This window comes from Nannobrachium achirus (assembly GCF_963921795.1).
Source record: "Nannobrachium achirus genome assembly, chromosome: 16".
NCBI classification, from domain to species: domain Eukaryota; kingdom Metazoa; phylum Chordata; class Actinopteri; order Myctophiformes; family Myctophidae; genus Nannobrachium; species Nannobrachium achirus.
Genome location: NC_137823.1, coordinates 25,677,216 through 25,689,951, shown reverse-complemented (window position 1 = coordinate 25,689,951; position 12,736 = coordinate 25,677,216). Strand labels below are relative to the sequence as shown.

Sequence of the window (12,736 nt, the reverse complement as noted above, 5' to 3'; positions counted from 1 at the left end):
AGATCTCTCTCTCTCAATAGCGTGCAATGAGGACCTCTACAACTCTTTTTCCCGGGCTGAATCAGGGGCCCAGCATGTCCCTGGGGCCAGTAAGGAGGCAGGGGCAATCCGACAGGTGTAGTGGCAAGTGGGCTCAATCCTGTGAAACTGACAAGTTCCTGCGCGTCTTATGCACACACCAGCACGCTGCCAGACTTCAATTGTGTTTAACCTTTTTCTATAATGTGACGCGTAGAAATCGTCTATTCACATGAGGAGCGCCGTGCGACCCTGCAGAGCCATAAAAGTATGCAGGCATTGTGTCTCTTCCCATTTGAAAAGCCCTTTACCATTAAAACCACACACTGGATTATTTGATGATTAGCACATACTACAGCACTTAGTAGTTCACATTGCACATAACATCTTCAAGTCAACCTTAGTGTACCAGAGAGAACCAAAGGTTATTTTAGTACTGGATGTTTGAGATGCTTGTAGTTAGAAGTGTAACTGTGTCCTGTTTTACTATAACTGATAACTAACTGAAGTTGGGTGATTCTGGCCTTAGCTGGATATGAACCACATGAACCCTAGCGTCCCTAGCCGATCTACAAGCTCACGAGTTATGCATCGTCGGTGTGAAAATCAGCTGTCTTCCCATGTTCGCCTTTAGGCTTCTATGCCTGTATGACTAGTCCCGTATTTCCAAATGGTGGCGTACCCGTTAACTGTTCCTGTTCAGTTTCCCAATCTCCTCTGATCGGCTTGGCAGATTTTAACCGGAAACATCTGCTTCCAGTTCTAATTCTGCTGCCAAACCAATTATAGAAGCTGTGACAAACTGAACCAGAACAGGAAAATAATATGCCACCTTTTGAAAACTTGGGAGTGGGACTACTGTACATGCAGACATTCTGGGACACACTAACAATGTATCATAACTTGTGAGCTTGTAGATCGGCTATTTTCAGCCAAGAGATTTGGTGTATGGGACCAAGTACAGACCCCTGGGTCTTAAGTGGTTAAATACCTAGTCTAGAATTATGTTACATTCATTGGAATGGAAAGTATCTTCACTGTCTTGATTGGACTGAATTTATATGCGAAAGAATATCAGTTAGACATTAATATTGTTTTGCTAATGGTTATGACTTATGAACAAAAATGATTTGTGTTTTGACTTATTGTGACAGGACTTTTGCGCCAGTGTGTTCTAAACTTGAAATATGTTTATGTACAATATTCATAACCTTTAACTTATACAAAAAAAAAATCTGCATTGGGGCTTTAATGTGATATTTATTTATTTTAAGTTTTTTGTTATCATCTAAACATATTTAAATGTTCCTAATTGCTAGAGTGTGTCAGTGTGGGGGTTGTGTGCCCTGTGCATGTGTGTGAGGTCAATATCAGATATGTATCTGTTTTCTGTCTTTTTTTCGCCTGAATGTAAATGTTTTTCTCCTGCAAAGCAATCTAGTCTCACCTCAAAAGAAATCAACCCTCGCAATTCAATCCCACCAGTAAACTTGATACTCTGCTCTCCATTTTGTGTGGATGAAAGCAGAGAAATCATTTGATCTGATTTTGCAAGCAGCTGTAAGTGGCAACCTTTTTGCACAGTGACATACAGTATATGTATGCATGTATATACAGTATGTATGTCTCAAAGAGTGTGAATGAGATTGTGTACAATCTGCCTAAATAGGAAGATGGGAATGGTTTGTAACTAAATAAGAGTCCAAAGTGGTGAAGCAGCTAGTTTTGAGGATCTAGTGACCACTTGTTCTCATCAATGTGTTCAAAGACTAAATGTCTGAGGGGAAAAGACAGATGTCCCAGATGCACTAAATACTGCAGCATGTTGAATGTAACGCCGCTGTACTCTGTAGCTCTGAGAACCACAAGCACTTCCAGGAAACCTTCGTTGATTGCAGCCTCTTGACTTGTTTGGAAGAATCATTGATGCTTAACCACTTGAACCCTAGTGTCCCTATTCTGGGCATATGTTTAACCTTTATTTAACCAGTAAGAATCACATTGAGACAAAGGTCTCTTTAACAAATGTGAGCTGACCAAAAGGCAGAGAATATTACACAACTTTGCAAAACATAGAGGACAGTAAAATACAAAGAACAGCTATAAAACATCTGTAATGTCACAATAGGTGAAAATTTGGCAAAAAGAATAGCACATCTATAAGCTCACAACGCATCCTGTTGCGACATATTGTTAGCTTCTTGACCTACAACAAATGATATAGGTTTAAGTGGTTAAAATTAACACAATGCTAGTAGTAGCTTGCTCAATTGTAATGACTGACATTTCACCTGGTGTCCTTGTCTTTCTAGTTGTCCAATCAGGGACAAGTAATGTACGACCTGGGACAACAGGTAAATGCAGTTGTCTTGTTATAGCAGCAAGAGGGTGGCGGTGCTGATGACAAAATGAAAGAATAAACTACTGTACATGGATGTTGTGATACTGTATTATCTGTTACATTAAAGGAGAATTCCGGAGTCATCCGGACTACCCGTTTTTGTATCTTAATCTGGTGTTATAATATCCCAGAATGAGTGGTACAGTTTTCTTTTTTTTTCACCTTATCCTGAGTCCACCACAGCTCAGAGAGTGAGTGGTGAGGTTTAACGGTAAATCGCTTATTTCTGTCAGTCGATTTTTTTCCCGCACTTGCCGAAGTATTTCAAAACGAGATTTCACCTGTGATTTCATGCAAAATCCCCTTTGAAACACTGTGGAGAGTATCTAGTCATTATGAACAACGCATATCTACAAGCGATAAAAATATGCGATTTACCTTTAACCTGTTAAAGAAGAAAATAATTGTACCACTCGTTCTGGGATATTATAACATCATATTAAGGTAAGAAAACTGGTAGTTCGGAATTCTCCTTTACCTGGCATTCCACCTCTTTAACTGGGACTGTTCCACATGAGGTCATTGTTCCATCACTGGATTTAACCTATGGATGTTTAGATTCGAGTGTATCTATCTCACAGAGGTAATATTTGATTGGTGATTGGCATTTTTGCAATTATACAGGAGAAGATGCAATATGTACAGAATTGTAATTAAAAGATATGCGCTAGATTGTTTTAAAGTGTTGGGAAATGTACATATATTTATAATATAAAATATTTTTCGGTCTACGTTAGCAGTGTGGTCACCTGAATGTCTACGTTTAAGCGGTTTTAAAAGTCTCCCATTGCAGTTAGCGGTTACACAACTGAGGTTAGAATGCAAATACTGAGACTAACTGATATTTTTGTAACATACCTCAAAGGCTGAAAAGGTTAACCTGTTTGTCTGGATTTATTCATCATAATATGTACAAATGGTAAATAAAACATGACTGACTTTAGATTATAGTGGTTGGTTGTCTTCTTTTTTCAGGCCCAATATTAGTGAAGTGCTGAATTGTATTGTATTGTATTGCATTGCTGTGGTGAATCAAGACCCCAAAAACAGGCAATAACTAGAAGCAGTGCTCTTCCGAGCACAGGTCTCCACCAGGCCGTGCATCCTGGTGGTGCTACTGTATAATAGGCCAATGTAAAAAAGGTGGCATATGTTCTTCACCTTAGATCTTTCATGGCAATCGGACGCTGCATGCATGATTTGAAGCATTGTGTTCCAAAAAAGTGTTTTGCTAAAGTCTACCTGCTGGTGGCGCTATAACAGGCTAATGTGAAAAAGGTAGCATTTGTTCCTTGACCTAGTGGGAATATGTGTGGCAAATGTCACGGTAATCGCAAGCTGCGTTGATGATTTGAGGCATTTTGTTCAAAAACGGAGCAATCCTGCAAACTTTGGAAGCCAATATTAGCCAATCAGGATGGAATATGAAATATCAGACGGATCGGACTTGATAACATCACTATAGAGATACTGTGTACCGATTCGCGTGATTTTTGGATAAAATCTCAAGGAGTAATATTCAAAAATGTGTTTTACATAAGTCGGCCCAAAGGTGGCGCTATAAAAGGCTGATGTGAGAAATGCAGGGCAAAGGTTTATCCTTAAGCCCGTATCAGAGTGTACGGTGGAGAGCTATCCACCGGTGGAGAGCTGTCCACCTCAAGTCAGAAAATAAGTGCAGGACATCATAGTCACTCACGGTGGAGTCCTGTACACCGTGACTGACTGGTCTAGATCGACCAATCAGTGAACGGGGTGTAGAGCCTGTCTGTCTGATAGTAAAAACAGAGAGATGTGTCGGGACTCGCGGTGGAAAGCTCTCCACCGCGAGGAATGACGTAACGTTGTAGTTTCATGACTCAAAAAGACTCGAAAAGACTACACCGCGGTGTAAAGCCTTCCACCGCCCAGGCGACTATGATGTCGGCTTTAGCCTCTAGGGAGTGTGCTTACAAAGTTTGAAACTGATCGGTGGAGTTATAGGTAAAACCACAAATCGGCCTGTTATAGCGCCACCATGAGGCTGATTTCAGAAATTTGAAGTGGCATTTCTTCCTCGACCTAGTGGGAATGTGTGTGCGCAATTTCATGATAATTGCACTTTGCGTTTGGGATTTGAGGCATTTTGTTCAAAACGGCTCAATCCTACAAATTTTGGAAGCCAATCTTAGCCAATCAGGATGGAATATGCAAAATTGGACAGATCCGTGTCGATCACATGACTGTCGAGATACTTCCTACCGATTTGTAGGATTTTTGGACAAAATCTGTAAGAGTAGTGCACAGAAATGTGTTTTGCGAACATCGGTCACTAGGTGGCGCTAGAAAAGGTCTATTTGAAAAATTTAAGGCAGAGGTTCTAGATTGGCATCCAGGGAATGTGTGTGCTCACTTTGGCAGCGACCGGGCAAACGGCGACTGAGATTTGGTGCACATAAACTGCGAGGACGCACGCACGCACGCACGGACGGACGGACGGATGGACGCACGGACGGACGAAGGGGAAAACATACTCTCCCCCATGCCTTCGGCTGGTGGAGACAATTATGTTATTTCATTATACAGCCATGGGAAATTTGGCTCAACACACATTACAAACATAAATCATTCACAGTATGCAGATCTGAATAAGTAAACAATGAAAACATATACGAAACAGTTAAAACAAGTACAAGTAGGTCTAACAGTCAATACATTAAATTAAAAAAAAGATGGATAGGCTAATAATTAAGGAGTGTTCTGAAGAGAAGTGCTGCAACATTTAGAAGCAAATACACTTATAAGAAATGAGTGTTGCACGCAACTCTATGGTTGCACGTGGCCTACTGGCCACAGTCTGAAGGGAGCCACATGGGGGTGCTGTAGATCAATATACCTATGGTGTAGAGTAGACATACTCTGTAAGAACTTGAATGTAGCCTACTACTGTAGTGTGTAGTCTACATGTTAGAGCTTGCCTTACTGTAGACTATATTATGTGGAGCAAAGAGATACACATAGTTGAATGTTAGAAAGGAATATCAGACAACATCAGACCCTTCATTATTGTTTGATGAGCATATGTTATGTAGTCTACATTATTATGTAATAGGCCTGGCACGTGTGTGTGTGCGTGCGTGCGTGTGTTGCAGCATCGGCTATCTTCGGCTAAACTCGGAGTCAGTCGAGCGTTTTGTAAGCGACAACACAAGGTCTGGTGACACGTGTCTTCGGTTTAGCAATGAAAACAAGCAGCATGGCAAGCGGTTCAAGGTTATGACGGAATGGAATCATGGACTGTCTGAATCGAGTCACAGAACTGTGACCAGCAGGTTTTTAAGGACAGCAGCATGCATATCGCTGACTTTGTGGCTGGGTCCATTGGAGGTAACTCGGCAGTTATTATCACTAATATGTGCTGCATACTGTATGCGCGTGTTTACAATGTGCAAAAAAGAGATATGCCTTTAGCTTAGATGCTTCAACGAACAGACAGGCATACTAATTTATTATCATAGATTTAGTAGCCTATAGCCTGACCATCTGCTTTATCAACGTAATAATCTGCTTATACTGTATAGTCCCATGATTATTACAATAATAACATACGTATTTGACCGACTGTAGGCTACTACTATGAATGCTACGTCATCATCTGGCTGAATTTGCCAAACAAATCTAAAGATAGAAACGTTCCATGACCTGATGGACCCACATGTCTGCCGAGCCCAAGGTCTCAATAACTCATATTTAGGCCCTGTCAAAAAAATACAAAATCTAGGCTATTCAAAATGCATTGCCCACACCCCAGCATGTGAGTTAATATGAGCCTGATTTATATAGTAGGCCTACTAAGTGTTTTATGGATTAAACATGATGAGCAGAACGAATCTCTCACACCACTTGACTTGAGAGTGCTGTATGCAGAGTATGCAACTATAGTCACTTTACAGTCTAGTAATAATCAATGACACATGTAGCTGTTATTGTTTTTCCATGTGTTATTGGCACTATTATTGGCCACTTCTGCCACCATGTGGTTGTCATAATGTATTTAGTGTTTTCATTCATTTAATTAATTGTGTTTTTTATTATTATATGTGTACATGCAGTAGGCTATAACTGTACATTGCATTGATAAATATCTGTACATCGCTGTATACCCTAGGCTGTGTGTGTAGCCTAGGGTGCGTGTGTGTGTGTGTGTGTGTGTGTGTGTGTGTGTGTGTGTGTGTGTGTGCGCGTGCGTGCGTGCGTGCGTGTGTGTGTGATTATGTCACTTTGTCATTTGATAGTGATTGTGATATATGTTAGTAAGTTTCAAAGATGTTATATGATTTTGTCATTAGGTGCATGTGGAGTTGCAGTAGGCTACCCTCTGGACACTGTAAAGGTTGGACTCTGTGAAATGAATGCAGCCTAAATTAAATTACATTTCACAAACTGTGGTGCACATATTGATTTTGTTCTCTGCTGCCCCTGCTCAGGTCAGAATACAAACACAGAAGCAGTTCACAGGAATATGGCAGTGTACAACAGCAACATTTGCAAAAGAAGGGGTGAGTGAGTGTGACACATGACAAGGTCTTTCGCACAAATTCAAGAGCACCGGTTCTCAACGTGGGGTCCATGAGGGGGTTCCAAGGGGTCCCCAGCAAATTGTGTTAATATAGTATCAAAATAATTACTTTAACTGAGGAAGACACCTAAATAAACAAGGTAAAAACAGAAAAGTTAAAAGAGCAGAGTCTTTCAGTCTGTAGCTCCTCTGCTTTGGAATTCCCTCCCAAAGGGCTTGAGGGCAGTAGCCTCCGTGGAACACCTATACTTGACTGCGTCTGTCTGTTACTATGTTACTATCTATGTATGTCTGTTAATAGCATGAGCTGCAATACTGCTGGCCAAGGGGCGCTGTTCAGCACCTGTTAAGAACCACATAAAACACTATTGTTTCAACAAGCATTTGTGGAATGTTTTAGATTTCTCCTACAGGTGTGTATCATTTGAATGATAGGGATCAGAGGCACTTGCCTGTCGGGCAAGTACAGGTTATGTTCTACTTGCCCAAAGGTCATGCCCACTTACCCAAAAAGTAAATTGTCCATTATAAAATGATAGGTAAAAAATGTAATTACTGTTCAATTTAACACTTATTTCTTTTACAACTTTCTAGGGCTGTGAGATGTGAGGTAAACAGTGCTCTTATTTTACATTTCACAGACCAGAAGACAGAGCGCTCTGGCTACGTTCAGGTGTTAAGAAAGATATCTCGCATTGTGTTTATAGACCATTGCGTCCCCTCTCAAACAAGCACTTGCGGGTTTATAGCTAAGAGAGTGTACACATTTGTACACTCAGGGTTAAATTAAAACTGAGGATTTTTGGGTCTTTTATATGACTAAATGTATATATTGGAGATCCATGGGCATAATGCATGTCAAACTTGGGGTTCATTAAATTAAAAAGCTTGAGAAAGAATCCCCAATGTAGAGATTTCACCACGTGCCTCTGAACACCTTTCTCTTGCTCTGTGCCACCAGGTTCCTGGTTTCTTCAAGGGCATGTCCTTGCCCGTCACCACCATCTCCATGACGTCCTCTGTGGTGTTCGGCACTTACAGAAACTGCCTGCAGTGTCTCAGCCACTTCAGAGGAGCTTCAGGAGGCTCAAATACCAGAATGGAGGTTTTCCTCTCCGGTTTGGCAGGAGGCGTGGCTCAGGTAATCAGTCATGGAGCCTGGATTGTACATTTATTGTGTGTTCTCTCCTCCGCGTCATCAGTGCCCATACCCTAGGTGGGGTTGGGGAAAGGGGCCTTTCTGTGTGGAATTTGCATGTTCTCCCCGTGTCCCCTAGGGTAGGTACCCTCACAAAAGACATGCCGTAATCCTGGTCTCTATACTGCCTCCCCCTGACTAGCTGGGGCGGCTGATGGAGGGGAAAGGAACTGGTTGGAATAGTGTGTTCTTTCCACACGCTACATCCAAATGGGGAAACTCCCCCCTGTCAGGTGAAAAACAAGCGTCTTGGACTCCTCATGCATGAAGTCAGTCCGTTGCTCTCCCCAGGTTGGCAGAGGGAGTGTAGCGCCCAGGATTGCATTAGGCAATTGACACTGGGTGAAAAAAAATGGTGAAAATGTCATGTGGACGGTGTGGCTGTGCATGTGGGCCAGTCTGTGACATCAGTCCTCTATTACGTATCTATGACTTATGACTCGCTTTCAGACAGCCGTTGACATCCATTATTAAATTGAAGTGTGCAGAACTGTTTGTGAGATTATTCCCAGAAACACAGACTGAGACGTTCCTGTACATGTCATGATGTCTGGCTCGTCTGTCTGACTGTTGGGGAAAGACTGCACAGCCTCTGATGTCATGCCACTTGTTTTATTTATTCATCTTTTCTCCTGCACTTGATTCAACTTGTAGCGAGGCATTATGTAACTTGTGTTGCAAGCAAAATGACAATATTGGGGCCCGATCCGAGCCTCATTGACTTCCATTATAAAAAATAATAATATTTCAGAAAAGATCAAACCTGGCCTGGGCCGTGGCTTAGCGGTCCGGGCACCTAGGCTCTAAAGTAGCCTGACATTGCATCACAGGTTCGAGTCCCATTCCTGACGATCTTTTCTGCATGTCTCTCCCCATCTCTCTCCCCGTTTCCTGTCCATCTCCACCTTCCACCATAAATAAAGGCCCCCCAAAATATCTTAAAAAAATATATATATATAATAATAATAATCAAACCAATGTGGAAGAGAATGCATGGAGCTACTCTTTCGGCTTACTGGCAGTGTGCACAAAAACTGAGGTCAAACTTACGAACCCTTTTATAGACAGCTAGCATCCTACAGTCAGAGCCACACCGTAAGAAAATTAACTTTAACATCCCCTGCAAGTTGACTGTCATGCAGAAAGGCCGATTTCACTCCCACTGAGATCGTACAGCCAATGACAACTCTATATCTGTATGTACTGTATTATGGACCAAGCATTGTTCAAAATCCAATAGGAGATTTGTTACATTGCTGTTAGGTAAGTCTTACCAGTGTATTTCATGTGAATATTACAGGTACCGTATCGATGAGCACATTATTGTGCTCACCTTTCTTTCCCATCTGAATGAAGGAAGCTTTTTAAGGGCTGTTGGATTAGGGCTGCAAAATAACAATCGGCACCTGACCAAGTTCAAGTGATACTTTGCTCGTACAGTAGGAAGAGTATACTGATTATCATCTTCTAATCACCATGTTTTACTGAGTCCCTGCTGTCATTTGCTTGTGGCAGGTATCAGTGATGTCACCGGGTGACATCGTTAAAGTGCGTCTGCAGTGTCAGACAGAGTCCTTGAAAGGAGGTGTCAACGCTCCCAAACCCAAGTACCGCGGGCCGGTCCACTGCCTCCTGAGCATCATCAGAGATGAAGGGTTCCTGGGACTGTACAGAGGGGCTCTCCCCCTCATGCTGAGAGACGGGCCGTCCTTTGCCACGTACTTTCTAACGTACAGCATTATTTCTGATTGGCTGAGGCACTCTGGCAAGAATGGACCAGGTGAGCCAGAGTCTCCCCTTTTTTGTCTCGTTCAAGAAATGCTTAACAACTTGAATAGTGTCCCTGTTATCAAAAATATTCTGAAATTGTCATTAAAATGTTGTTTTAATTGGTATATACAGTATATGGCTGTTGTTTTCATGTTGCCATCTTTAGTAACTGTTTTATAAAAGCAATAAGCCATGCAATGCTGTAATTTACTGTGATTTTAGAACAGCTAGGGGGTTGTGGCAGTGTGGCACCCCACTTTATTTCAGATGGCAAAGATCAAATCTTTGCTTCTGGGGTGTCCCTGGAACAAAATATTCTGAGATGGGGGGTCTGCGACCAAATACATATCATTTTGGCATGAAAACGTTTGAGAACCACTGAGTCATAGAAACATGAGTTTTTCAGAAAACTCTTAGGATTTAGAGGACATTTTGTGTAGAATCGGCCTCAGGTTTTATGGGTCAAACAATAGTGTCTGTTGGTTTCCAGAGTGGAGTGGTGTGATGTTGGCTGGCGGACTAGCAGGAATGGCAGGCTGGACCATAGGGACGCCCATGGACGTGATCAAGGCCCGCATGCAGATGGACGGAGCGAGGGAGGTCAAACGATACAAGGGCTTCTTCCACTGCATCGCTGAGACGGTGAGGACGGAGGGAGGGGCCGTGTTCTTCAGGAGCCTGGGCATAAACTGGCTCCGTGCTTTCCCTGTCAACATGGTGGTGTTTGTTACATACGAGGTTCTCCTAGACGTCCTCCGAGCCAAACCCGAGGGTGGTATCCAACCCAGACTCGGGTTTGAGTAGTGGCCACTGGCCACTACTCTGTATATTTTTCTTTTACATGCATGTGTAATTTGGGTTGGGATCCGGAACTGGAGGAATGGGATCCAACTTTGAGGAACCAGGAATCGGTTCCATCACAGGAACTGTTTCTGGAACAGTTTTGTATCAACTGTCGGACCTGGTGTGTGGGCTTCACGTCTGCTATACAATTACAATACTCGTGGTTCTCAAACCACCATAACTCTGAGAGTGGGTCCATTTGGTTCCATTTGTACACTCTCAGAGTTACATATCTTCCCTATAAGGAACCAGAATCATTAAAATCCTAAAGGATCCCAACCCTAGTGGCCACTATACTCTTGCTTGTATAATACATGTATACATTATGATAAGTACAACCGCACGCATTGCAGGAAGCTGTCTGTTACATTTTGTCATCAAGTTTCTCTCTAGTTAGTCATTTCCCACTGGAGTCCATGGATTAGGCTGGTACATTTATTCTGGGGATTAGTTTCCCATGCTCAGGGACACTAAAGGGCCTCAGTATACTTAAAACGAAATACAGTTTGGCGTGTTCGCACAGGAAGAATTGCACATTTGTGGCTGAAACACCATTAGGGTTTCATCCTCATATTGTGCACAAGCTGGCCAGATGAACTAGTTTAACTTTTCAGGCAGCCTTGTTCAGGGCTCCCCATTACACAGTCTCCTTTTTCATGGCAGCCATATTGACATACATAGTTGTGTAATGTTACATCCTGTACAGGTGTCACCAATGATACTAATTATAACATATTGCCCAAGCAGCTTGATGTGCGAACACACCAAACCACAGTTTCAAAATAAGTATACTGCCTGCTTAAAGGACACTGTTAGTACTGGAAATGAAACCAGGTACCTTTTGACCTCAAAGTAAATGTATTCTGTTTATTTATATGCAAGTATACATATTGTTTAATATTTTGATGCCAGAACGGTTGGCAGAAGTTGTTTTGACGGATGTGTTTCTCATCAGGTTAGTCATTCTCATACTAGCCTTATAGATCAGTGGTTCCCAAACTGTGTGCAGAGGAACACCGGTGTGCTGTGAGACAAGTCCAGGCATGCCTCTGCCATTTTGGGCAAAGCGATTTGATGTAGAGCAGGGGGGCCGGGACCCCTACGGGGTCCTCGATTGTTACTACAGGGGGGCACAAAATCTTTGCGATAGTTACATTATGGTTACAATAACCACTTTAACCCTAGCATCCCTATTCTTAGGTATAGCTTTAGCCAAAAATAGCCGATGTACAAGCTCACAACGTCTCACAGGGTAACAACCCCATTAACATGAATCCACCATACACTGATGATAGGGTGGTCAAATGTGTCTATGAAGCTATCTATGAAAAGTTTAATCTGCAACATAATTGTATACAACGTAGTGGGGGTCCCTGCTTCATCTGTCTCTCAGCTAAGGGATCCTTGGCCTGAACAACATTGAAGACCCCTGCTGTAGAGGGAATAAAGGAGGGGCCTAGTATAGACTCGTCATTAGATTGCCAACACCACATCAGCAAAGACCTGCTGTGATTGGCAAGTAGTCACTGTGATTGCCATCACATCGTCAATGTACTGTAGTATATTGGGGTTAAGTGGTTAAATGTACTATATCAGTAAATTAATTACTGCTTTTGTGTAAACTCATTTCTCAGTACAGAGGCACATTCTATACCCTAACCACTTTCAACCCGGCAGCACTATTTCTTTCCCTTACATTTATTTCCTCTAGATATGCTGTTTTTGCTATGAATACAGGTGTGCCTTGTGATTTTGACTTGCCTTGGACACCCAGCCTTGGGCACAAAGTGTTTGAAAACCACTGCCTTAGATTATAGACTTAGTTGCATAGAAAGAAACTAAGGGCATGGCTGCAATTTGAAAAAGTGTATTTGTGTTTAGGACAGGAGCTGTATATTCTGATCAATATAAGGATGGATGAATGAATGTCAACATCCAATAAGGAGAT

The 12,736-nt window shown here is 42.2% G+C and overlaps 1 protein-coding gene across 1 annotated transcript; it reads left to right on the top strand.

The window, feature by feature from the left end:
• The first annotated feature begins 5,667 nt into the window (after window positions 1-5,667).
• slc25a47a (solute carrier family 25 member 47a) lies at window positions 5,668-11,021 on the top strand. Its single transcript, XM_080744278.1, has 6 exons — window positions 5,668-5,785; window positions 6,748-6,791; window positions 6,886-6,957; window positions 7,939-8,118; window positions 9,691-9,955; window positions 10,436-11,021. Exons 1-6 carry the CDS (start codon window positions 5,749-5,751, stop codon window positions 10,747-10,749), a joined length of 912 nt encoding a protein of 303 aa, XP_080600404.1. The 5' UTR covers window positions 5,668-5,748; the 3' UTR covers window positions 10,750-11,021.
• Window positions 11,022-12,736: the final 1,715 nt, after the last annotated feature.

What these genes read in the sequence shown, in the direction of transcription:
- slc25a47a (XM_080744278.1), top strand. Translation starts at nt 5,749, where the DNA reads ATGCATATCGCTGACTTTGTGGCTGGGTCCATTGGAG. An exon ending in TGTGGCTGGGTCCATTGGAG is followed by an intron (nt 5,786 to 6,747) that starts GTAACTCGGCAG and finishes TTTTGTCATTAG; the next exon opens with GTGCATGTGGAGTTGCAGTA. An exon ending in CTCTGGCAAGAATGGACCAG is followed by an intron (nt 9,956 to 10,435) that starts GTGAGCCAGAGT and finishes GTTGGTTTCCAG; the next exon opens with AGTGGAGTGGTGTGATGTTG.